The 26949-nt window shown below is 39.1% G+C and overlaps 2 protein-coding genes across 8 annotated transcripts in view; one reads left to right on the top strand and one right to left on the bottom strand.

Moving 5' to 3' along the window:
• The window catches only part of XRCC3 (X-ray repair cross complementing 3), a 95341-nt gene that overhangs the window by 28610 nt on the left and 39782 nt on the right, over window positions 1-26949 (top strand). The gene's annotated exons all lie outside the window — the stretch shown is intronic.
• Window positions 1-26949, bottom strand: part of KLC1 (kinesin light chain 1) — a 45229-nt gene that overhangs the window by 14326 nt on the left and 3954 nt on the right. For 5 of the 7 annotated variants that reach the window (XM_083436551.1, XM_083436552.1, XM_083436554.1 and 2 more), the window contains exons 2-14: window positions 17319-17580; window positions 16896-17126; window positions 16456-16534; window positions 15503-15728; window positions 14857-14944; window positions 13872-13973; window positions 12870-13043; window positions 12286-12385; window positions 10009-10058; window positions 9860-9927; window positions 8114-8222; window positions 6722-6883; window positions 1359-1489 (exon numbers count right to left, since the gene is read on the bottom strand). In XM_083436551.1, coding sequence (XP_083292677.1) covers window positions 1359-1489; window positions 6722-6883; window positions 8114-8222; window positions 9860-9927; window positions 10009-10058; window positions 12286-12385; window positions 12870-13043; window positions 13872-13973; window positions 14857-14944; window positions 15503-15728; window positions 16456-16534; window positions 16896-17126; window positions 17319-17579 — 1781 coding nt within the window. In that variant the 5' untranslated portion in view covers window position 17580. Of the gene's footprint in view, window positions 1-1358; window positions 1490-2449; window positions 3102-6721; window positions 6884-8113; window positions 8223-9859; window positions 9928-10008; window positions 10059-12285; window positions 12386-12869; window positions 13044-13871; window positions 13974-14856; window positions 14945-15502; window positions 15729-16455; window positions 16535-16895; window positions 17127-17318; window positions 17581-26949 lie in introns of those variants that run through there. The other 2 variants (XM_083436555.1, XM_083436556.1) reach the window with 2 other exon arrangements.

Here is a 26949-nt window from a genome sequence, read left to right as displayed (position 1 = left end):
AAACACAAAATAATTAATAAAAACAAGAACAAAAACAAAACAATAAACCCCTCTCCTCCGTTAGGAGGGAAGCACTTTCTTACAAATAAGCAGTTCAATAGTGGGAAAGATGGTCTTGGAAAAAAGTGGACTCCCTTCTTTAGAGGTTTTTAAGCCACCTATCAGGGATGCTGCACTACATTAGCATGGGATTGAACTATATTACTTTCCAGGACCCTTCCCACTCTATGATTCTATGAACTTCCATAATGATCTGCAGACAAATGCGTAATAATATAATTCAACTCAAAACAACTATTTCCCCCCTTTTTACAGCATCTCCTCCCGAACCGCCAACCTGCAGAGTTCTGTGTAACACTAAATCTTGTACACTATATTATGAGCATTGGTTTGTACTAATCAAGTGGTCATTTTACAAGGCCGGCTGACGTCTTACGATAAAACTAACACTGCAACTTGTACAGCAGTGATAGTATTCAACTTCCGTGAATACAAGCATCAAAAATATCTTCAAGCCTAAAAAAAGGTTCCTGTTAATACTGATTAGTTCCCATTTAGAGAACAGTGGTTATTTAACCTGCTACTGCAGTTCTTCTGAAATTAATCTCTGCACATACACATCATGGATAACAAAACTTGGATAGCTGACTGTTTTGCACAACAAATCCAGTCACATGATCCATGTATAAGCAAGTTTCAAGAGGAAGACTTATTGGTATAGTACTAGTACCATTCATATTTCTGGTGTATGTCAAGGAGTGGCTGATGTATTTTACTTCATTTTCATTTCAACAATAATTTACACTTGTGTTCTATGCAGAAAGTAGAATGGCTGATATTAGTATGTAAAAAATGTTGAATGAAAGTGCAAATATTTATCCAGTTAAGTAAACATGAAGCATTTCAATAACCTATCGCAATCACATTTTATACACACACATTCATAAATGTATGTTAAGTTCTTCTGAACCAAATATGCCCTAACCCTGTTCTCAGAATTAATATTGTTAAAGGGGAAACTGCTGAAATTCAGCGAAGTGCATCAATATTTTTCCTGTGTGGCAAGACAGAATAGGTAATTCTGGGGCAATTCTTTCTGGAGTTTACATAACATTGGAAGTTTTGCTTTTACAGAGCCATTGTTTACAATCACATTGTTAAGTACAGAGAGCAATCTTTCCAGCTGTTAGGACTAACTTATAACAAGTGCTACAAACATCCTTTGTATTACATTTCTGCGAGATCTGCCGTCAGATTTTATGCTGCAATTCATGCATGAGATACAGCAGAAAAAGCCATTATACAGCATGATGGGTACAGCACCAAGTGTTCCAGCACATCTAGAAATAAATAATTACCCGGGGTTCTTTGGTTCACTCTCTCGTGAACTTCCTCCCTTCAGCTTTCTAACCAACTTCTCACTGCTGCGTCTAATTGAAGCACGAAGTTTGCTAAAGGAGCCACTGCGTTTTAGAGATCCAGTACCATCCTGAAAAAAATGAGCACATTTAAAACTGCAAAAGCTTTGCCCTTCGGTCACAGTTCAGCAGTTGCTACAACTACAGTCCAATATTCTTACTTTGCTACCATTAAATGGTAAGAACAAAATTGTATCACTTAATTTCAAACAAAATTTAATGGCGTGTTTTTTAAATTTGCTGTTACCTTCCCTGGTGCTCTGAGATGAGCACCAGAAATCTAATGAAAAGCATTCTTTGTATTTATCAAGCATTCTTCCGGACACAGTCCAATATTATCCCCCCTAGGTCAGCAGATTCATTGAGATGAGAAGTTACACAGCTCCACAACATCTCAATGAAGCTTACTCAGGAGAAGGTCCTGAAGGATTGCGTACACTTCCTTAAAGAAACAAGAGATTAAACTCCTAACTCCCTCACAGATAAAATACAAAATTAACAAATGTATATTAAAACCTTATGGGCAGGTGCCCTTTCTTAAAGGATATATAAAGTTTTTATTTGCAGGACCACCACACCACTCCATGCTAACCATGAATACAGTAAAAGACCACCACCAAGCAGTAGCATTACATGTTTAATGAATTCGTTCACTCTAACTTGGGCAATATGTAATAAACATGCATATAAACAAGAACAAAAGCATATGCAAGCATTAAGTTCCATAGTGAAGTTATTCTAGTTTGTGTCCTTAACCATGTTCCAGAAACGTAAAACGTGAATCTAGAGCTTGCTTCACATTACATTAGTTTATTTTATAGTACAGTATTTGGAGACAGTTTTTTTTAATAGTTCTTATTTTTCCAGAAGTCAAGTTTGTATGGCCAAAGACCTATTATATTTATTGCTTGACAAAGAAATCCATGTGCACTTAACTGCAAGTTAACAGTGCCTTGCAGTTTCTAGAAAGCCTCCTTTCCTACAGTAGCTATGCAGAATTCAAAGTACTACGCAGCAGACAGAAACAGGCATCAGTTGGAGTGAGTTTATTAGAAGTTAGAAAGACAAATACACAAAGTCACCCAACACCAAGATTAGTAGAGAAAAGCGTAACTGCTGAACTTTCACATGAAGACTAAACAGCACTGCTACTTTAGGATAAGCATAAGTGAAGACATCCAGAGTTCCATATTGATGTTAACCCATGTTATAGGTCTCTAAATACACTTTAAAGCACTGTGAGCACATGCCTTGCTTTTTTAAATAAAAAAACCCACCTGTATATTCTGTAAAGGTCACCATCATGCCATTTTAATAACACCTTGTGTGATAATTTAAACTACCTTTCATCATAGTGAGACAGCTACTTATCAAGTTCATTCTTAGTTTTGTTAATTCTCATCTGTTACACAGCAAATGGTTATTAACACCACATTTTGTAAGACTAGATACATATCTGGCAAAGCTAAACATGTACAGGAAAGAAAGAGGAACCCTTGCCCCAAAGAAAGAGAGACACCAGCACTGAAGAAGTGGCCATTTTTACAAGAAGTGCAGCTCTGACAAGGATCTTAAGGGATTGCTAAATACACAGCAGTCAGTAGTGGAGAGAAGTTAGAGCTTGAAGATGCTGCACGCCCGCCATGCAGGAGACAGTGTAAGAATCAGAAAAGGCATCTAGGCCTGTCGGACAGAAATGGAGAGAGAAAAAACTGAATGAAACTGTTGTGGGGAGAAGTTCAACAGTTTTCCATTTTGAGCTTGTTAGTCTTAACAGTATTTCTAGGTCACTCGCTAATGTTGCGTACAAATTCTCAAAATCAGCAGAGACAACAGCTTAAAAAATTCATAGTATCCATAATGCAAAAGAAAGCCAATGGAGGACCGCAAACCTTCTGTTGTCTTTTATTCTAGGTTCTATATTGCGCAGGACTTTGAACTTTTAAAGGAATCAATATATTTTCCTTAAATATATATAAAATCATATTCCTGTGTTTAATAAAGGAAAGCAGATACATTATTTTAAATCAAAGGTGTATACTATGGCATGCGAGATTCCAATTTTTAAAACTACACAAGCCAAACTAAAAAGTGATGAAAAGAAATCAACTGGGACAAGGTGCATCAATTTAAGCTTTAACTTCAATGAAGTAAGTGAGATGTGCCCACTCCAAAAGCACTATCAACAAACCCATATTACAAAGCTTTAGTGTTTCATTAGAGTGAGGATTTCCAAACCTTGTTCCTGGGAATGCTGGAGTTCCCTAGAATTTAGTAGGGGTTCTTTAATGAGATTAGAAACTGCAGAGGAGCTCCCCTTAGTACTGAACGTATTCTAAGCTCACATGAAACAACAGTGAGATCTAACGGGACTGCCCAGTGCCTATGTGTCCGCAAACATGCCACATAGTTATCTAGACTTTTAGAAGACATCTGAAGGCAGCCCTGTTTAGGGAAGCTTTTAATGTTTAACAGACCATTGTATTTTAATATTTTGTTGGAAGCCGCCCAGAGTGGCTGGGGAAACCCAGCCAAATGGGCGGGGTATAAATAATAAAATATTATTATTATTATTATTATTATTATTATTATTATTATTATTATTATTATCATGCACAGGTGTTCCTTAGTGGAGAAGATCTGCTGAAAAGTGCTTTCCTGGAGGTAAACAGTTTTTAAAACCCTTACACAATCATGCCAGTAAATGGACTGAGATGATTCGAGATCGTAAAACAATGAATGCTAATGCAGAAAAGAGAATCTATGGCAAGGACCCAAAGAGCCTTTTGCATGCAGCTGAGGCACTTTGACCCATACATGGAAGTTTCCATTCAGTGGCTATCAAACCACTAATGCTAATCATTAAATCACGGGCATCCAATATTGTGCCCTCCAGGTGTTGTGGGCTCCAATCCCCATAATCTCTGACCACCAGCCGTGTTGGCTGAGGATCCACAAAATCAGGAGGGCACCACATTGGCTACCCTTGCATGTAATAGTCATAAATGAAAAGCACCAAGTAGGCAAAATCAGCTTTGGCTTATGGCAAATGGGGTCACTGTACTTCAGTGGTTCTGTTCCTACCTGCAAAGTTTGTTTCAGAGAGTAGCACTGGGGAACTGCCCATCAGCCCCCTGGCACTTACGCTATGGGATGCCACAGGCTGCCAACCTGGCCCCTCCCATGCTGTTTAATATTGATATGAAGCTGTTGGAAGCTGGAGATTTGGAGCGAAGTTTGATTAGCACATCCAAGTCAGGTTGGCTTGCAATCCCAAGGCCAGCGTTTAAATGCTGCAGTAGACTGGGTGACATTTAGATAACTTAAACAATCCTGGCAAGACAGAGTCCTTGTGGGTGAGTGCTTCATCTGGGGTGTAGGCCAGTTACCAGTTCTGGATGTGGTTACATTCTGGCTTGAAGAACAGGCACATAGATTCAAAGTACTCCCTGGGTCATTCATTGGAACTAGAGGCCCAAGTGGCCTCATTACCTAGGAGTGCTTTTTACCATAACTGGTATACTAGTCATGCCCGAATAAGGACAGTATGGCCACAGCACTCTATGCTTTGGCAACCTCAACACTAGAATACTGCTATGTGCTCTATGTGGGGCTGCCCTTTGCCTCAGTTTGGAAGCTACTGGGCTGTCATGAGCATTATGGAGAAAGAAAGAGAAATGAGATAAAATATTAATAATAATTGTTAGATTACTATCATGGTGAAGAAATGAGCAGAACTGAGCTCCTGCAAAATTAGAAAAAGTAAGAATGCCAACATGAAATGGGGGAAATGTAGAAGAAAACCAACTTCAGTTTAGAACGTGAAAGTAACCAAAACGGAGTGAAAAAGTGGACATGCAAACCTAAACTAAATAGAAACCCATTAATGCCACATTATTTTAAAGGTGGAACATTCCACTCTGGAAAAGTTCACTTTCTGAGTTTTATCAAATGTGAATGTCACTGACCTAGAAATACTGTTTAGTTATTTTCTTGAATGCCCCTGTCAACCCCACATCTGCATGCTTTTTAATTAAAACACAAAATGGATGGGGAAAAAATGCTTCCCTCACACTTGACAATTTGAAGGCATGCTAACTACAGAAGAAAAAAGGGAAGAGTACAGTACACAGTTCTAGTGCCAAGGGGACAAATTAAGGAAGTATTAAGGTGATAATATTTGTATTATATGCTGATTGACTGTCTTAGGACAATACACACCAAAGCCAATCTGAGAAACAGTGGAAAGAGAAACCTTTTTCTGCATCAAAAGAGCAAAAAATATAGACAGCTACAGCAGCCTTTAGGATCCTAAAGCTCTGGCAAATGGCAGAGTTATAGCTGATAAGTATTCCACTATGAAACAGAACCTACACACCACAAAACAAACTTAGAAAAACAATGACTACTGCAATCTGACTAAACGTGTACTGCATAACTAAACCACCACAAGGCTGACACTGGCAATTTGCACCTCAGAGCACTCCATGTATGTGCCCAGTGCCCAATATAACCAAAATCAAAAGTAGTAACCCTCTCAGTACTACCAAAATCTCGAACTGGTTTCCCTTGTAAAAGACACCAAATAACAAGCAGGTTCACAGACACATGTTTCCAATGATGGAAAGTTTTAGAAAGGTTTTGTTATTGTAACCTGTGGCACACCTTCCACGTTAAGCAGTGGAACTAGACGTCGTGAGATAGGAAAGGCCTCACTTTAATCAAGGATCTGGCAGGCTTCCATAGGTAAATGGAAAGCAGCAATTTGTCATCAGCAGATGGGTAGATTTTATGATTGCACCATCATGATGCCATGACACAGCAAGAAACTTGCATCCAGAAACCTATGTTGTGTGTAGTTTTTGGTTTAATTCTCCATACCAATTCCATTTAATTGCACAGCAGTGCTTTCTAGTGAACCAGAGAAAAAGGAAATCTTCTGAAACAAAGGGGGATATTTTAAAAAAAAAGGGGTGGGAGATAATAAAGTAAACAAATTGCCATCCTGTTGCATCCAGTAATAAAACAAACCACTGGTAAGGATTAGGTCCTATACATTAACCAGGACATTCAATCAGCATTCAAACACTTCTATCTAAATCCAAATTTTGGTGAGTTTTTCTTAATTTAAGCTTAATTGGTCAGAACTTACCCTCAAAAGCAATCTCTTATTGCTTTTGCTTACATTCGAAACTACAGGTGCTTATGAGCAAAGAAGAACCCTGAATACACAACAGAATGATAACTTAACTGCTATGCCAATCTAGGTTTGGTTTTTTTCTTACACTGTGTACTGTACTTACCCCATTCCATTCTACGCTCATACTCACTTCCTCTCCTCCATCAGGGCCACTCTCATACTTTACCACGTCGACATTGAGGCTCTCGCGGCTTCGCCTTCTCTCTATACTTTCTGGGTCATTGAGCACTTCAGCAACTCTCTGTTTGTGAACATTATCAAGACCCTGTGAGCCAAGTAAAGGGGAAACAGACATTTTACTTTGCACCAAGTAGTTCAGTGCCATGAGTGAGAAGCGCAATTATCATCAAGTTACTACGGAGTCTACAAAACATTACCGAATAAATAAGCACCCATTAGCTGTATATGAAGCATAACCATGAAGCACATATTACAGAATTACAAAGGTAAGTTTGAGGAGAAAATATTGTTTGCATATTATCTACACCCACAAAATGTTCTAGTTAATGTTCTAGTAAAAGTAACATGCTTTGCCTAATTTGTCTGAAGGTGATAAATTTCACCAACAACCCACTATATTCGAACTAGGTTTGTCAATTCTGTTAACTTAGGCCAGGTTCAAGGGGCTGAATATGGAATTCTCTGCAAACCATTTGTGTTTTAGTTTCCCACCCTTCCACTTCAGCACACATGCACAGGTGCACACAAGCAGTCCAAAGATGTTCCTGAAGGTCAGGAGACCCTTTGAAGCAGGACAAAAGTCTGCAGTTAGAAAGGAAACATTGTAAACCCCTCTCCTCAAGTGGAAGTGCTTTGGGCTGGCATACACAACTGCTTGGGTCCTGGCCTTACTTACTTCCCCAGTTTAAAAATCCTCCACTAAAGGCAATTTCAGGATTTTTGTCCTTGTTCTTAGTAGCATCCTTTTTGAGGTCAATCCAAACTGCACACGATACTGCAAATGTGGCCGTATCAAATATTTTATATAAAAGTTATTATTACTCTCCACACATTTTCTTAAAAAGTGAGAATATTTTTTTTAACATAATATCATTAATGGGAACATTTTTAAAAAAAATCAGAGTAAAAGAATGAGTTATCTAGTTACATATTTCTGAGTGTTCATACTAAACTTCAGGGTGTTCCCCGCCCCCCCATGGAAGTTGGGATTTCCCCTCTGGATTATTTTGCCAATATCTGCTTCTGAAAAACAATAAAGGCAGTGCAGACAATCTTCTAACCATGACATTTCCTCCTTTCTCACCTGCGTAAGTCCACCCTCATCTACAGTATGTTTTAACCAGGATACAGCATTGTCACAGGATCAGTGTTAAATCACGATTTGCACTGAAGCAGGCTTCCAAGCAGAGGTACAAAAAGAAATTCTAGACAGTTCAGATTCACTGTAGTTAAATTCAAATTCTTTGTAACAAAATACTAATAATTGTAGCTTAACACTATCAGAAGTGAAACGCTTGATGAACAAAGCACTTGCCTGTTTACGGGACCTCATTGCTGCCTCTTCTAATGTTTCAGCAGCTTCAAACTTGCCCTGGCGTCTGTAAAGTGCTCCAAGATTCTTTAATGTAGTTGTAACTGTTGGACTACAAAATATGTGTTAAAAGTTAGATTCCGGCAGGAGACCATTGCCTCCCAAACTTGAAACAATTCTGTCTAATAGTACAGCAGAATATTCCATTAAAAGCCAATGCTTGTTATAAATTTATAATGGGCACTTACTGCTCACAAAGAGTTCTCAAAAATGCATAAGAAGTTATTTACTAGAAAGACCTTTTGCCAGGGTACCATGTATTGTTGTAGCTATTGCTGTCCGTTATATAACTAGGCTCGTTCTGAAGCAGTAACCTTGACAAAGACACAGATCAAATATTCCTAGTGTCCTCCTTATCAGTCCTGCTCAATTTTCCAGTCCCAAAGGTTTACAAAAAAATGTCTGCTATATAACACTTAAGTCTGATGCATGATTCTCTGGTTTTTGCCTCTTGCTGTTTGAATGCAAGAGAGAACACCCTCCTCACATATGCTACTATTTAAAAAGCTATTATATAACACAGAGAAATTAGCAGAAACAGAGGGATATTGCAGCAATGAAAGAACTAAGATTACTGAAACTGTGACAAGTGACAATTCCTCTGCTGCCCCTTCCCACTCCCCGAAGGAGGACAAGTCCATCCATGCATCAATATACCTTTAAAAATATTGTTTATTATTTTATTAAATTTGTATCTGTAGATCTCAGGGCAGTTCACACAATACACAGAATAAAAACAAGAACAAAAGGGAAGCAAAACCCTTGGGAGATTGTGGACTCTCTTTCCTTGGATGTTTTTAAGCAGAGGTTGGATGGCCATCTGTCATGGATGCTTTATCCAAGTTTCCGGCATTGCAGGGAGTTGGAAGAGATTACCTTTGGGGTTCCCTTCCCACTCTACAATTCTATGATTCTATGAAAACAATACAATAATCCCCCCTCCCCACCAACACATTTAAAAGGGTATAGGATGCTAATCAGCCATAGGCTCCAACCCAAAATAAATCCAAGACCCCGAGTCCATTCTGAAGTTGGGAAATGTCGAAATGGTGGGCTTAATTTGTAGCCAGTGATTTCAAACCACCACCTCTATAAAAGGACGACCAGTAGGGTTTTTAGCAGCCACTGAGCATCTCTCCTGACATGTTAGGAAGCTCCAGCCTTCCAGCCAATACTGCACAATATTCCAGTCACTTTATGCTTCTGTTTCCAATTTTATCTTTCTAGGTATTTACGCAAAGCCAAGTCTCTCTAGGTAGTATTGCAACACCAGTTTCTTTGGATGACTGTTTCAGTCACGATCAAGACATTTCCACCTGGAGAAAAACCTGTTCTGGGCATTCTCCTAACACCCCCAGCGAATTTGGAGGGGTGGGAACCTTGTTGCACTGGCCAAAATCCATGTGCAAGCTTCCACTAGTGAGACCAGTTAACTGAATCTGGTTAATTCAGTTAACTGAATTAAGGTTATATTCAATTAACTTTTACTCGGAGTAGACTCATGTAAATTTATGACCACTAATTCCGCTGAGTCTACTGTGCATAAAAGTTAGTTGAATACAACCTTTATTAAGTTTCTCCATAAAGACATTTACAATTACCTTCACTATGGAGGTTTCCAAAATTCAACACACTGTCAACAACATTATTATTTTAACACTTTAAATGTTTTTAGGAAAATGTACCTACCTATCAACTTTGCAAGCTTTATACCAGCCTCCATATTCACCAAAAGTAGTGCCATCTTTTTGCTTTCCCTAAATTGCAAACAGTGTGTTAATTGTTATCTTTAACGCTATAAGGACAAAAATAAATTTCTGCTTCAGGTATCCTCTTACTTTGCATTCTTCTCTTTCTTCAGCATGCATCCAGATTGGTTTGTTTTCATCTATGTAAAAATAAGGTAAGGGATACTGTGTGAAATAAAATGACCACATTTGGCCAGACCAGCATTGTGAAAGAATGCTCACCAACACAATCCTATATCCACCTATGAGGGAGGAAGCCCCACTAAACTTAGTGAGGATTACTGCTCAGTAGACATGTATAGGATTGTGCTGTAAAGAAACATTATGGAAAGCTACAGAGATATCCACCCCCAATGTTCCCAGTTCTAGGACACTTTATTCACTGATCAGAAGCCAGTCACAGTGCTATTGTATATAAATGATGCAAACCTTGAGTTTATCAAATAAGCTAAACAGAGCAAAGGGTCATCTTATCACACTGTGACAGAACAAAGACATATTACAAGTAGATGTCTTGTTTTTTTCACAGCCTAAGGATAGGAAAAAAAGAATACCTAGAAATCAGAGTTACAAAATGGTTGCAACTGCTCTTTCAAAGCAGCTTTGATGTTAACCGAATTGCAAGCAGCACATGCAAACAGAAGCTTAGTTGCCTGCTAGAGCATACGGAGACGTCACTTTTATCACAATGACAACTTTGACACTTCAAGCAAGCTGCTTACATAATTAACTCATCACAAGGAAGCCAGTGCTCTGCAACTACTGCTTGCAAATTATATTCTGCCAAGTGTATTAACAATCCAACCAATTCCTTAAATCGCCCAATTAAAATGTATGATTCTTCAAGTCAGTCTTTTGGGCATCATTATTATCAGGATAACCTAAAGCCCTCTGAAGAATTCTGCCAAGATTTGTAAAAGGAAGTCTAGAGCCAAAGAGCAACTGCAAGCATGCCCAACAGGATTAGACTTTGCTTGGACTAAAGAGCCAAGTGCTCTCCCCACCTTCCCCCTAGGGCAGGCATAGGCAACCTCGGCCCTCCAGATGTTTTGGGACTACAACTCCCATCATCCCTAGCTAACAGTGAAGGGCCTCAGAAATAGAAATTCCAGCATGCTGTTATCAAAGTAACTGTTACAAGACGGGCAAGACCATAAGCAAGCAGACAAACAAAGCAACTGTTACAAGACAGGGAAGGCCGTAGGAGGCAGACAAACTTCTTAATTTACTCATTCTTTGTTAACCTTCAAAAGGAGAAACATGGAATGTTAGAGCCTGATTGGATAAGAATGTAAAGTCTCACTCTCTGTTGTTGTTGTTTTTTGGTATAGTCTATAAAAAGTGGGCGCACCCTGATTGGGGTGTGCAGATTGCGAGATTATCGCGCTGCACCTTTGCTTTGCATATGCATTTCAAATAAACCCTGTTATAAACTGCAAGGATGTTTGCCGCTTGGTGTGAATCTGTGCTCCAGGGACCCTATAGCAGATATGGAACAAGTCCAACAACAGGACCAGTGGTCAGGGATGATGGGAGTTGTAGTCCCAAAACATCTGGAGGGCTGAGGTTGCCTATGCCTGCCCTAGGGGCTCAGTTTGCATACCATATTAAACCATGGCTTAGCACTTGGTGCACAAGCTGGAATATGCGTGTGCTGGGATGAACCCAAAGAAAGCCTTGAGTTTGCATACTCCCTGATCTTCTTCTCCCACTCCTGACCCACAGGCGGTAGGAGGAGGACGTCTGCAAAACTTAATTTCACTTTCAATATATCCTGGCTTATCCTTAACATACAAACTACAAGTTGTGGTTTAAAACAAAATCGAAGCAGTAAACAAGCAAGCTTCAGCCATGAGTTATGAATCTGGTTTGTTCAGAAACTGACTAGAGTTTGTTTCTAACCAAAATGTCTGGTTAGTACTTTAACAAGAAGCAAGGATTTGTGAGAAATGAAATTATATTTTGCAGAAGTTCTTCTGCCAGCAGGGAAGGACAAGGGAAAGAGGGAGCTCAAGGCTTTGCTCAGGCTTTTGCCAGCTTCTGCACATAGAATTAAATAATGATTTAGCATTACATGCTTACTCAATTTATCATTATCAAAAACTGCTTGTGAAAATTCCTCTCAATTTTAAAGATGGTTTGCCATACAGCATGGGGGAGAAAACCTAGAGAAACAATGGCTAAGCAACTTGTCAAAGCATTTCCTGTAACAATTTCTAAAATGGTTTCTCAATATGTTCTGCCATTATTTAAAAGCAGCAACAACCCATGACCTCTTACAATTAACAAAGGACTTGAGTCTCTCCTATTCACAACCCCTAGTTATTCCTACATGAACTAACTTTCCTTCATAATACAAGCATTTACCATCCACAGAGCCAAATTCCCTTTCGTGGGCACGAGTAAGGATCTCTTTGTACAGAGTTTCGGCTTGCTTAAATTTGCCTTGTTTCAAGTAGCAGGATGCCTGAAAGAGATGACATGAGCACAGTCAGATTTGAAAGAAGTTCAGAAACATGATATCTGAAGGCAACTTGCTTAGCACATTACAAAGGGTTGGATCCAAATGTGTTTTTCTGTCTGCGTAACAGTCATTGGAAGCTAACTTAAACCATTGGTCTATCTAGCTCAATATTGTCTATGCTAATTGGGCAGCACTACAGAAGGTCTATGTTACATGTCACACTAGAGCATGGTGTGAAAATAGTGACACTAGATCCAAAGTTGTACTTCATCCAGGCCAGCAGAAGCACAGTAATTGTAAGACACAGTATAATATATCACTGCTGAACGTCTTCCTCTAGCACACGTGCAAGTCTTAGTGTGGCAGTACTGGCACTAGGAACTATTTTCATTCTGTTTGGTGTTTTGGATCCAAGCCCATGTTTTCAGCAAATGAGAAATGCAGTAGCTCATGTCTCATTATTATATACGCCACTGTGCAGACATACCAAATTATTCTTGGTTTTTGCTACGTTTGGATCATCCGGCCCCAGTTTTGTTTGGTAGATCTCAAGTGCCCGTTGATAGTAGTATTCCACTTCTTCATATTTGCCCTGGTTCTGACATAGTAAGGCCAGATTATTTAACTGTTTGGCAACATCTGGATGGTCTTTTCCCAGTACCTAGAAATAAAGGAACGCTAGGTTACCACCGTATCACCTGCTTTTTAAATATAAACTTTTTTTAAAACGCCGTCACAGTCATATTTACACTAGCATTGGCTCAGCTAGACTCAAGCCCCTATTTATACTCCACCTCTGGAAACATTATATTAAACAAATTTAGCCAGAATTATTTACGTATTATACAGGGGTATGGGAAATATTCCAGATCACAACTTCCCAGGTATAAATCCTTCAAACCTCCACAAGAAACTTCACAAAGAACTTCCGCCTACACTATGGGAGGATTACTACTTTCCACACTAATTCCTTTCCTTTTCTGTCATTCACCCCACTTCTACATGTGCAGACTTCTGGAAAGTTAGGGTGCTCCCCATTGCCTACTTTTCATCTGTTTTGCATTCCAAATCATATGCACAAGGTAGATTTCCAAAACATATTGCTGCTTTTGAAGACAGAGAAATAGCATTCAAAGCCAATAGTATGTAGCGCAGGAAAAAGTGGCTCAGAACTGTGATGTGTGACAGCTGTCATGACACTGCTGGAATAAAATATCCCATCTGAGATGTTGAGATCTTCCTTGATACCTGATCTCCCTGCCTCGTAACAAATACGGGGTTTCCTGTCTTTTGAGAGCAGGTTCTGACACATCTTTAAAATACAGTGAGTTGATTTCTAAAAACTTAATAGATCATTGCAATAAAATCCTAAATGTGCACAACTGTACGCACAATCTCTATTTTAACCAACACACACAGCCAATATCGTGACAAGTCTGAGACTGAAAAAGCAGAAGTCAGCAAAAATAACACAGTTGTTCTGAGCTACCTTCTCTCTGATTTCCAATGCTCTCTTGCATAATGGTTCAGCTTCCTTGTATTTTCCTCTTTTTCCATAAAGCACTGCAAGATTGTTTAAAGTTGCTGCAACCTGCAAAATGAGGACAAGAGCTATGTAGGTCTACTAACATACCTGCTGAAATTATCTGGAGAAAAATTAAGCAGCTCCTAGAGCATTCATTTATTTGTAATTCAGATGTTTAAATACTTGTGAAACTAAGAAACATAAAATGTGTCTTAACTAGCACAGTGATGCCCAACCTTTGGCGGCCTACAAATAGTAGCAAATTGTTGTTAGACGGTACATATTTACTAGGTTGTTAAGTAGAACCAAGTAGTAAGATCCAGCAAGCATGGAATAAGTCATGCTAAAGGACTAGGTCTATGTTTTGAAAGTACTGGCCCAGAGCTAAAACCTTAACTGGGACAAGCATGTGGACAATAGATTAGTTATAACATACTGGCTGGGAAGCACTGGGCTAGGAATATTAGGAAATGCACAATTTTGCTCGATGAAGCAGAATACTATATTCAAAAGATATATATTAGAAAGTGACATAGTTTCATATTATAGAAAGGACATCTGTAATTATCAATGGAGAGTATTTAATAAATGGCTTACACTGAACAAAAGTTTTTACTATTGCTCCAAAAAGGCAATCCAAAAACACATTTGAAATATTTCAGAATTTCAGGTAAATTCATCATGTAAATGATTCAGAATCAGACAAGTGTGCAAGAAAGTAATTTAAGTGGACCAATGTTGAAAGAGTTTTGTGCTTAATTATTAAAAGTGCAAGACATTATATTGAGAGTTACCTACCTGAATGAAGTTAACGATAAACCAGGGCTTAAAAACCTTCCTGTTGAGTTAATATTAAAATGAGTTTCAAAGGAAACCAAAAGGACTTGATACTACAAAGAAGGAAGAAACAAAAGAAGGAAGAAACAAAAAAACTATCTAATATACAAACCGCTGGATGATCTTTGCCCAAGGTCTTTTCACGAATAGCCAAAGCATCATTCAGTAAGTTTGCTGCATCTTTGTATTTATTCTGGTCCCTAAATTAGAGAAGTCATGATTAACAACCATATCTCATGAACATATTATCTAAGAATTCAGTCAGGAAAATCAGCAAGAATTGGATTCAGTATCTTAAGTATATGAAACTGTCAGAATCCAGTGCAGATTCTGCTCTTTTCATGTCTCAACCCATGAAGTGCCTATTATTCAACAGAGTTACAGCACAGTGGCTAGGTACTAGAACAGACCACGCTGATAATCTGAGGCTGCCCTCTACATCTCTATAAAGAACAACAACCGCAGGATACTATGGACAGTAAACCCAGTTCTCCTCCCAATCTAAGGTCATCAGATGCACCAACCAGCACCAAAACAAAATGCAGCTTCAGTTCCTAAGCCACTAGCAGCAAACTACTGCTAAAGTAAGAATGTCCTCAGCCCAACTCAAAATATCTAGGAATATTATTCAAGTTGCATGACTGTCTCCCTAAAAAGGCCATGTCATCAAACTAAAATACAACATTGTTACTCAAAACACCACCACAAGTAGTTTAGCTGTAACATCAAACACATTAGAAAACTGTTTAAATACCAACCTGTATACCAATGCGAGTATATTCAACATAGTGGCAACATCAGGATGATCATGACCTGATGTCTTCTCCAGGTCTTCAAGTGCTTGTTTACAGAGGGGTACAGCAACTTCATATCTGCCTTGGGAAGCATACTGAATGACAAGATTATGAAGGGTTCTTAATCTTGCTGGGATTTCATAGCCACCCTGCTGGGCAGCTGCTGCTGCACTGCTATGTGGTTGTTGAACTAGAAAGAAAAAAGCAGTACATTAAAATTAATATGTAACTGGCATGAATGAATTGAACTTCTTTAAGACTACACACTCAAATATTTTAACTGTCAAAACTATGATTGAGTTCCATGAGGTTATTATACCTAATCATTCCACTCTTGTGGGGTTTTTTTAAACACACACATTACTTTGAGCATACTCTGGCACATGTTTTGTTAGCAAGTTCTATTTCTTTTATTCATTACACTTGAAAGTCTCTGGCTTCCCAGGAGAAAGAGATTGGATATAGCCAAACTCATGGAAAAGCAGGAAATCAAAAGTTCAGCCACCATGGTTGCTGATGCAAGTTTCCCCCCCTCTCATCTAGCAGGCCAATGTAACCTGGGGAAGACCCCAAACCTATAACCATGGGGGAGACTTGTTCCTTGCATGCTTAGCTTCAGAACTGGATCCTAGCCTCAGTATAATTTGAGAGCAAAGTATGATTTCCCCAGTTCAAACATGATAAACCGTGGTTATCACTAACTAGGAAAAAATCTTCACAATGAAGTACAATTTCTGATTGCCCATCAGAAGTTTCAAGTCTATCATTTTTATTGTTTCTGGCAAGTCAGCTGCCAGGCTTCAATACTGCAGCTACTCTTTTATGCTGTGCACTGTGCACTAATGACTTAAAGAAGCAGCTAAACTTCCACTAGTCCCCACTCACTCTGTATAATGTATAAAGTTACATTCACTTACTCCCTTGTCCTTGGTCATCTTCATCATTGGGGAATAAATCATCCAGTGGCTCTTTGGTAGAATCTGTGTCTTTATCCTCCTAGACAAATCCCAAGAAACAACAAGCAGTTAGAACCACTGAATCAATATGGATATGCGCATCATGCATATCCACAAATTGCAAAAGGCACCTTTTGTCTCACTACTGTCTCCCCACCCTACTTCTCAAACTAATACCATTACTGAAAAGTGTATCATCTACTAAGCATGGTAATTAGAAGTGCAAAAAGAGAACTCTAAGTTTATGACCAGGTGATCTTGAGAAAAGGGTAACAAAGGTGATCACAGGGCTGGACAACTCTCCTATGAGGAAAGGTCCCAACATTTATAGGGTAACGTTCCTCAGCAAACAGAAAAAAAAATAGGAAGAATAAAATGTGTTTTAATGTGAAGCTACTTACTGAAGGAGATATATCATCATCGTATTTTTTTAACTGATTCATAAATTCTAGGTGCTTCTTTTCTTCCTCCAGCTGAGCCACTGACTGTTCACTCTTTTGTAATTTCTGCTGGGTATTGGCTAGCTCATCTCTTAGCCATTGATTTTCCTGGCATAGCCTGCGAACCTGAGCTCGTAATTTCTGCTTCTCTGATTCCACTGCATTTAAGTGATTTGACAAGGCCATCATTACCTAGAAAGGACCAGAAATTACAAGTATTATTCCTCTTGTCTTACAATATTTGAACATATATGTGGGTTAGCATCAACTGCATCGCTGCTTTACAAATCCAACATTTGAGATTTTAATTGTTAACATTGTTAAAAAACTGTATCAAAGCAAGATAACATTTTGACACCAGACTAAATAGAAATGGCTTTTCACCTGTGCTTCACTGAGTCCAAGTTCCAGCATTTCCAGAGACTTGCGAATCATGTTTGATTTTTCTTCCACCAAATTTGTTTCGTCATCTTTCTTCAAACACTTCAGTGTCTCCAGTAAACTCTGTAAGATGGAATTGTGCTCATTCTTCAAAGCTTCTAGCCCTTGAATCACTTGCTTAGTCTTTGAAATAATTTCATCTTGAGTGAGTTTCTCCAACTTGTCTTCCTTTAGATACACCATTGTGGACATGTTGTCATACATTCTGAGAAAACACAGAAATGGTAACTTTAGTTTAAAGCCAAACAACATATTTTACAATTCTTATTGGTCTTAATTGAAAACTGATGCAGTAGACCAAAGCATGCCCAAATGGCATAAAATATTTTGGTATACATACTCTAGATTTTGAATGTAGGTGTCTACAATAACTCCTGTGATATTTCCTATTCAAAACAAACATTTTCCACAATACAAAGCAGTACTCCAATATTTTGTATCTTGTATACAGCTACAGATTCATGCAATAAAATATTGCCAATACATTTGCAGTAAACATTAGTATCACAAAAAGGCTATGCAGTCAACAATATTTTAATTTCTGAAAGGTTTGGGTAAGCTTTGTCGGCCAGCAAGATACATATATTTTAGTAGATGAGCCTCAGGGTCACTTCCAAATCTACAACTATATGATTTATGATTTATGTAGCAGCCCATCAATAAATATTCACTGGGCAGCGTATAATAAAACAGTATTAGAAATACAGGATATATAACTTAAATATTAAGACAGTACAAAAACTACCTTACAATAGGGACAGCATGATTTACAACCCATATTTTAACCAATATTAAAATATTATCCCTGGGCCATATTATTATTAATAATAAATAAATTAACAATATTCAACTAAGTCATCATACTAGTGGAAGCCAGTGCAATAGCCACAACATGCCCTCCCCAAATCTGCTCTGGAGAGTGAGCAGAATCCCCAGAACAGTAAGGTCAAGGAAGGAGAGATTGCTGTCAAGCCAGCAGAAATGCTTGAGCTGATGGACTGATCTCCCCAGCATTACACTGAATACGGCCCCATGGTCTCAAAGCTTTTGAATTCTGATATCCTTCCTACACACACATGGACCAGAAAGCCCTTAACACCTGTCTGTTTCAGTATTGATTTGTGTGAAATATCCATTTATTAATCCTGTTTTGCAGGCATACATTGTCTCCCAACCCAAAGGGATGGGAAAATTTAAAAAATGACAAGAATATTGAAATGGCTGAGTAAGGGAAACTAATGAAAAACAGGTAAAGGAGATTTTTCCTGTTATTTTATAATATAGCAAACCAGTGCATTCAGCTCTAGAAGCTGCTGACAGAAGCACTTCTAAATGACTTCCATGGGTCAAAAGCAGTCTACTGCTCTCTCAATAACCTGTAGAGCCTGCTTGGGCACAATTCATTTAACCAGTTCTTCCATAGATTTACAATTTCAGAGAGGTATTCAAATTTCCATTGAAGACATGCTTAGGAGGGAGGGAACCCAGTAAGTATATGGTTATCAGGAGATAATAATAATCATGGACTATAAGGGATTATCTCAGAACAGTAAAAAAGAGCCAGCACCTTTACGCTCCTCCTCACTCTGGACAGAGGTAGATGAAACTATAGTCTCCTGCCCACATGCAAGATGAATCACATTAAAACAACTGAAGTAAACATGAAAGCAGCAGCTACCGTGTGACTTCCAATGTTGTCCAATTCCCTGATGGAAGAAAGGGGAGAGGAGCAGTTTCTAGCAATTTCCCCTGCTCCCCCTCCATAAATCTCATTTGGGGGACTGAAGGGGCCCTGTGCAACAGATTTTTATTTTTTTTTTGCATCAGCTAGAGCAGGTTTCCTCAACCTTGGCCCTCCAGATGTTTTTGGCCAACAACTCCCATGATCCCTAGCTAGCAGGACCAGTGGTCAGGGATGATGGGAATTGTAGTCTCAACACATCTGGAGGGCTGAGGTTGAGGAAGCCTGAGCTAGAGCAAATATGGGGAACTTCTGGCTATCTATATGCAGTGTTCAAAACTCCCATTGTTTCAGGTGTATTTTGCAACAGGGAATTTCATTAGCGAGAGTTTCTGAGCTCTGGGCACAGTACTGTGCCTAAGATTTCAGATTAAAACTGCAGAGTGGAAGGAAAGGAGGAACTTTTTCTGTTTCCCCACTTCCAGCTACTCTCTGAAGACTGGAGAAGAGAACCTTTTCAGAATATTTGGGGGTGGGGTGTCGGCAGGGAAAGGACTAGACCATGTGAAAAATGAACATAATACTTTAGCTGCCGTTCATTCATTTTCAGCTTTGTATTGTTATAAAAAGCACGCCTAGACATTCCATTCTTGTGCCCATAACCTAGGTTTAAGGTGCCATTTAGCTGTCATATCTCAGTTTCTAACACTATATGTTGCTGAACAACAACTTCTATAATCCATTACTATTGACCATGCCAACTTGAATGATGGGAGTTGGAAGTCTAATGACATCTGGAGGACCACTGACTCCCCACCCATGAGTTAGAATGGAAAGGATTGAGCTGTCCTTTCTCTGAATCTGAAAGCAATACCAAAATACTTAGTCACCTCCACAGATCTGAAAGCAAAAAAGAAGAGTTGAGAGACTTGTCACACTTCCCTAATTTGCCAGGAACTGTTTCCTGAAAAAACAAAATTTCGCACCGCACAGTCAGACACACATGACTCACTGGGAGGTGGGGTTGGGGTGACAGACTGCAACTGAATTTTGAAAAAGGCACAGCAAAAACACAACAGCAATTTCCAACATATTCAATACAGAATATATTCTAATTGTAAAGGACCACTCATTAGCAATTAACCAATTTTCTTTTCCCATTATGATACTAAACTGCAACTTGAATCACAAGTGCTATAGACAAGCACATTCACCATCCATAGCTACTACATATCATGGCTTGGATCCAGATATGTCTTGCAAAAGCAAAAAGGGACTTCCACAAGGCAGGCTTATATTCTCCCAGTTTCCCTTCCCCACTGCAGCCTGTGCTCAATTAAAACCTATTCCAGAAGGTCCATCAGGAATAGCTGTAATAAGGGTAACTACTAGTTGCCAATTCTCTGTTAAAGCAAATACCTCTGTACCACTCACAGAATTCCTTCCCTAGGGAGGCTAACCAGGCACCCATTCTTCTCTTTGGGCATTGTAAGAAGATCTGCTTTACTGAAGCCTTTCATGCTTCATGCTTTAACCTATTTTAAATGCACCTGTGTTCCTGGTTTGCTGTGTATGTACTATTGATTTCATTGTTCTATGCATTTTATTGTGAATTGCCAGGGAGCAAATTGGTTGTATAAAAATATGCAAAATATATCAGAAAATAAATCTAAACAACAGCCGTTGGGTCATGACATCTTTCCAAACACTGGGTGAAGCTTCTTATTCCTAAATCTGAGCATGTGCATACCTGTGAGAGAGCTAGAAAAAGGTACGCAAAGTATTGTATCTTATTTCTCTTGTTCTTCAATGGTTCTACCTGGAACACACATTTACTTGAAGTAGGAAAATAGTGTTATGAATTTGGGGAGATGTTGCAGACTACCCATAACCCTAAGTTGTAAAGGGGTAGAATTTATCTGATTTTGGAGTACGAAGGGAAGATAGGTAAAGGTAAAGGTACCCCTGCCCGTACGGGCCAGTCTTGACAGACTCTAGGGTTGTGCGCCCATCTCACTCAAGAGGCCGGGGGCCAGCGCTATCCGGAGACACTTCCGGGTCACGTGGCCAGCGTGACATCGCTGCTCTGGCGAGCCAGAGCCACACACGGAAATGCCGTTTACCTTCCCACTAGTAAGCGGTCCCTATTTATCTACTTGCACCCGGGAGTGCTTTCGAACTGCTAGGTTGGCAGGCGCTGGGACTGAACGGGAGCGCACCCCGCCACGGGGATTCGAACCGCCGACCTTTCGATCGGCAAGCCCTAGGCGCTGAGGATACCAGTGAAAAATAAAGGCTGAGGTAGGTCTCCTGGTTCAGGAACTCACTGACAGCAATGCTATTAAGATCACAAGGAGAAACAACTACCGGGCATTAAAAAACAATTGACCATGCAGATGTTGTCCTTCCCCCTGCTGTGTGTTAGTCAGCAGAAGACAATATCAGAGTTGAGCAACTGGAGGGTTACAGCGCCTGCTGTGGCAGTAGAGACCGATACGGAAAATACAGGATCTGTTGCAGCTGAGGCAGATGAAAGGATTCGGTTGTGCTGACGCAAGTGTACCATGGTGTTTCTTCTTCCAGCGGTCATTCCTCCTCAGGTCACTGCTGTGGATACACAACCTTTCTGTCTGTCTCCAGGCACTGTGGTCGTCTGCAAGGGATTCCCACACCACAGGATTAATGTTGCCAGCCTTCGTGTCAAGTTTGCAGACATCTTTGTAATGAAGAGTTGGTCTGCCAATGGGCCCGGTGCCTGAAGCAAGCTCTCCACAGAGCATGTCCTTGGGGATCCTGCCATCTTTTATTCTGTGGACATGACCAACCTAGTGTAGGTGTTGCTGAGACAGGAGTGCAAACATGGTGGGAATGTGGGCTTGGGAGAGCACATCTTTGTTTGAGATGCTGTCCTGCCACGTGAATCCCAAAATCTTCCTGACATGTGTAGAAGACTACGGTTATCACAAGGACTGATGCTGGCAATTGTCCCTTTAATGCCCCAGCATAAGGCCTAACATGCATGGACTTAGCTTTGTTTGCTATTTGTAACCTGTCCCTTCCAGAGTCAATATGAAACTTTGTCAGCAGCACAGCGTTTGTTCAGTAGAAATTAGCAAATGTCACATGGCTTGTAAAGTATGATAAACAATGCCCTAACTGGAAGAATCAAAGGCTGGTTGTCTGTAACATATAAGCTGAGTTTCTCACACAACTGCTTTTAGTTTGAAGAACGTAGCTGCTTGGGATCTAGAGCAGTATTCCCTTTTCCTCCCAGGAATGCATAATGAAGATAAAGCCCAGTGACGTATAACTCATATGTGTGTTATGAACACATGATTTAGCCTTGTCAGCGTAGTGAAACAATATATAATAGGGAGCCAGACAACTGGCAAAACCACAACTCAGCTGCTGAAACTAAGATGAGGAACTTAAGAGACAGACCCAGAACTAACAGAGATGTTTCACCCTGGCTGTAAGATGCCATGCAGGCTATTGCTTGGTAGCCTTACGCTTAACTGTTTGTAGTCTTATGCCCTATTTAGTTTTGTGATGCTTTAGTTAGCTTGCTGTATAATTTATACAATTATTATGCTTTTCGCAGGCTAGCTATCACAAACCTTGTTTGTGATTTTACTTGCTGTACATGAATAAAATTGATAACAAGCACACTTTTGGGTGAGGACTGTCTCCAAATCCACAAAGAACATGAGTCTCCTCTATTTCAACAGCTACATGAGAATGGTACCGAGGCATCATGATCTGTGTACTTGAAGATTCCAAGAGATAGGAAACCCGATTCCCTTCAATTCCCTCTGTTGTGCAGTTTGATTTTCAGTTTTCTACCTGTGGACTGGACAACAGTGTCTTGCTTTGTGTAGCTTGTGTCCAATTCCATAAATACAATTGTCTACAATATCTTCTTCTGAATGACTTCCATGGCAGCACAGTTCTTCCATATGTTCCTATAATTCCACTCATGGGAGAACCACATTGATTGTATACAACTATGAACTTCTGTAGCCTTGCTTCATTAACTAGCTTCAATTTCCATGGTTTTAAGCTTTTGTTACCTCATTCCAAATCCAATCACTTTAAAGAAGAAAACATGGCTTGTACATTCTCATTTCCTTCCTGAACCTTGAAGGCTGAATCTTCCCTTGCTTAAAAAGGCATCCAGTCAAGCAAAGAAATCCAGATAGGGATTTGCACATAGTGATCATAAATGAGCTAGCTATCACACATCTATGTAATACTTCAAATTGCTCTTTGATTGCAAACCTATTTTCATCCAAACATTCGCTTTCAGAATTTCCTAGAAGAATGAGTAACATATCCATGTCATAGCTGCATGTCATAATGTAATTTAGTGAACATTGTAATAAATTAAGTCAATTATATATCTTCATGTTGTTCCAGGTCTTGTTTCTGGTCAGTCACTGCCAGTTCAGACTCCACTAGCATACACATGGAAAGAAGGAACATTCCATCAACTCATGCGCAATCTATGATAGATAGCTGTCGACTGTGGTTTCTACTTTTAAGTGAAAACTGTCAGTTTAAAACATGGTTGCATCTATGTGACCAAATCAGAGGTACTAATATCAGGGGATATGATACCTGTAACTCTTTTTTGTAGTGATACAGGAGTTGTCACCTTAAATACACAGTATTTTCTTATTTTTCTTCTGACTGTTGTAAAAGAGTACACCTTGTAATTGGCTGGTTTGAAATGTAATAGATTCTCACAGCAATGAAGTTGTCATAAGCTTTATTTCCCTTGTGGAACATATTCAACAGGAAATCAGCTGTAGGGGATGGTGCAGCTTTCTGGTAGCCATTGTCTCTTGAGACAGATGGATGCCAACAACCATGCTGAACAATGAGTTTTATGTATGCTTCAAAGGGATACAAACTTTCTTCCATCTTTCTTTGATCTTTATCATGAAGATAAACTGTACACGATCCTTCCTCATGTTAGTTGCAGTTCAGCAGTAGTATCTTCCTCTTTGTGGCACCCCAGCTCTTCAAAATTTGGTTTTACTCAAAATGCTTGATCTTAGTAAATGACTTTATCCAATAGATAAATAGATAGCTTTGTCCAATAGATATGGGTTGGTAAATGCTAACATTCCTGTTAGATTACTTGCAGCATTAGCATTGCCTATCTGTTCCGATCATGTCAACAGCAGATCTTGGGATTTTTTTTCCTTTTCAACATATGCACAGAGCTGCTTGCCAGGGTGAGGCTCCTACATTTTCAGCATGTTGTCTTGCAGTCAACACAGGCCATCTTGCATAGGTTGGCTGACTGAAGAAAAAGAACCAAATGAACACCTGACCAAGGCAATGTACAAGTAGGCCATGTCTGTCAATGTGTTTGCTACAGGAAAATGTGTGAAAGAGGTAAATGAGTCAAATGCTGGTAAACTAGCATGATGCCATTTCACTATGCTCACCTGACTTAAGTTTTCCTTGATAATTCCACATATGCACTGATGAAATTTCTTATTTCATCAGTCAACTACTTCCTTCTGAAGGCATGTCTCAAACAGCCAAACTCCTCAGGTTATTTCAGAAGGACAAATGTTACACAGACTCATCTCTCAGCACTGGTAATTGCTACAGCACCTATGCTAGCAACATTATAAAAGTTGCATCATACAATGTTGATTATTTCCCCCAACTGTTCTCATTGTGCACAGAACTAAACTATATCAGCATATTTATTTAAGTACAGTTTGTGTAGCTATTTAATACCACTATGGCCCAAATCCATCCGAACACAGTCATCAAAAGATGCATCCAGCCAATTCAATGGGGTCCAAATGAGCATGTCTACAGATGGGAATGCACATTTTTATCAACAGGGTACATGCAATCCTGCTTCTACATGCAGCTCTCCTTTCTTGGAACAAGGCGTAAATGGCTGGTGCAATAAATGAAAAATACTTAACAGGTGCCATACATCTGTATCCCAATGAAGCCAGTGAGCTGTCTATTGGGTGATATCCAACAGTCACACACAGAGATCAACAAAAATAAATTTGCAGCTAGTTTCAGTTGGACTTAGTGGAGATCACCCATTGTCAGCACAAATAACACTTTCAAGATTAAGAATTCCCATGTTCAGAGCTATTCCCCTTCAAGCAACACCCCCCCCCCGGCCTTAAACAAATAATTCATCTTGAGTCAGTTATCAACATATCAACATGATATTTTCTTGTTCAGCATAAAAAGTAGACATTTTTAGGTCAATGCCACTGAACACAATACTATAAAACCATAAGTACATAGAAATACTGACACTATCCTTGAAATACAGATTTTTTTAAAAGCTGCAAGTGTACAGTTTTCCTTACTCAAATCAAAACTATTGAATGTTCTTACTTTGATATTATTATTGTGGAATACTGAGAATTCATCAAGGGCAGATAATCACAGAGTGCCACCAGCAAGGTCATGAGCCACATGGATGGCAATTTGGAACACATATAAGACTGGTGGAAAAATAGTTTTATAGCCCTAAAGGTTAGTGAGGTAAGACAAAAATTCATGAGAATTGTTCAGATTCTAATAAAAACATTAAAGCTGGCAGAGATGGACACTCCAAAGCAGATTGGAGGGCACAGGGGGCTGCAGAGGGAGAGGAGAGGGATTTTTATCACACAACTTTGGGTGCAACATATGAATCTAAAACAATTTCAAAACCTCTTACACACTTACTTCAGCTCAGAGATCATGACTTGCTGAAATCACAGTTTCCTGTCACAGTCAAACTGAGAAACTATGATTTTAATCTTGGTTTACTAATCAGCATATGATAATTTCCTATGCTAGTTAGTAGTCAGTAATCTAACCCCCTCGTTTCAACGTAACAGGAAACTATGGTTTAAATAAGCCATAGTCTCTAAAGTGAAGTCAGTATGTGAAGGAAGATTTCTTGCCATGTTGAGCTTATGCAATTTTATATTGGTAAAAAATTATATTGGTAAAAAATATGTTTGAAAAAATATATACAGACAACATGACAAATTAGTCAGTTCTCAGCAATACAAACACAAAGGTTAGTTTTACGCAAAATACTTCAGTAATTTCAGGTACCAAACCTATTGATACCCCAATTATTTTGAAAACCAGATGCTGTGTTGAGTTACTCAACAAATGTTAGTGTATTGGAAAATAAAGTGAATGGCAGGAAAAAGCTGGCAAGTGTTTATGTTGTGCTGGGAATGGAAGTACTGAAGTAAAAACGTACAAAATTTACTTCTTTGCATTTATGTATATAGCATACTGAGTGTTAAAAGTGTTTCAAATATGCTGTCAATAATCTTTACAATAGCCTTGTGAGCCATGGTTTCGCCCCCTAGAAAAATAGGTGCCGGTACTCGCCATTAGTTGTTACAGTAAGTGCCACACTTTTTAGCAACAACAAAAAAGAGGTGCTGGTATTGTGTACCCTTGAGTACCCCCTGAAAAAATAAGTGATGCTTGTGGAGATAGGTCAGTATTATCCTAGTGAGGGAAGAATAATTGCTAGCAGCAGGTTTATGGACAGAAACCAGAAAAGCTAACAGCTCACAGTCCTTGCCGCTGAAATAGCTTCAAATTTTATCCATTACAATTTTATCTTTGATTTGAAAAAGCCTAGAATCCCTTATCTGTAGTGACAAGAGTTTATTTTCTAGAGATAACAGGAAAATTGCACTTAATACAACTACAGAGTAATAAAAAAAGGGGGGGTAAATACTTTCTTCTCTGCATCAATGAATATCGCTGTTAGAAAAGTTTGACAAAACAATCCATTGTTTCCTGCCTAATCTGTCATTTTAAAAAACCCATTCATCCCCCCCTCCAGGAATATCAATATATTTTGCATGTGCATCAGCAATAAGA

Source organism: Podarcis tiliguerta, assembly GCF_965153285.1.
Source record: "Podarcis tiliguerta genome assembly, chromosome: 1".
Classification (NCBI taxonomy): domain Eukaryota; kingdom Metazoa; phylum Chordata; class Lepidosauria; order Squamata; family Lacertidae; genus Podarcis; species Podarcis tiliguerta.
Note: the sequence above shows the minus strand (reverse complement) of the source record. Positions and strands in the feature narration are given on the sequence as shown.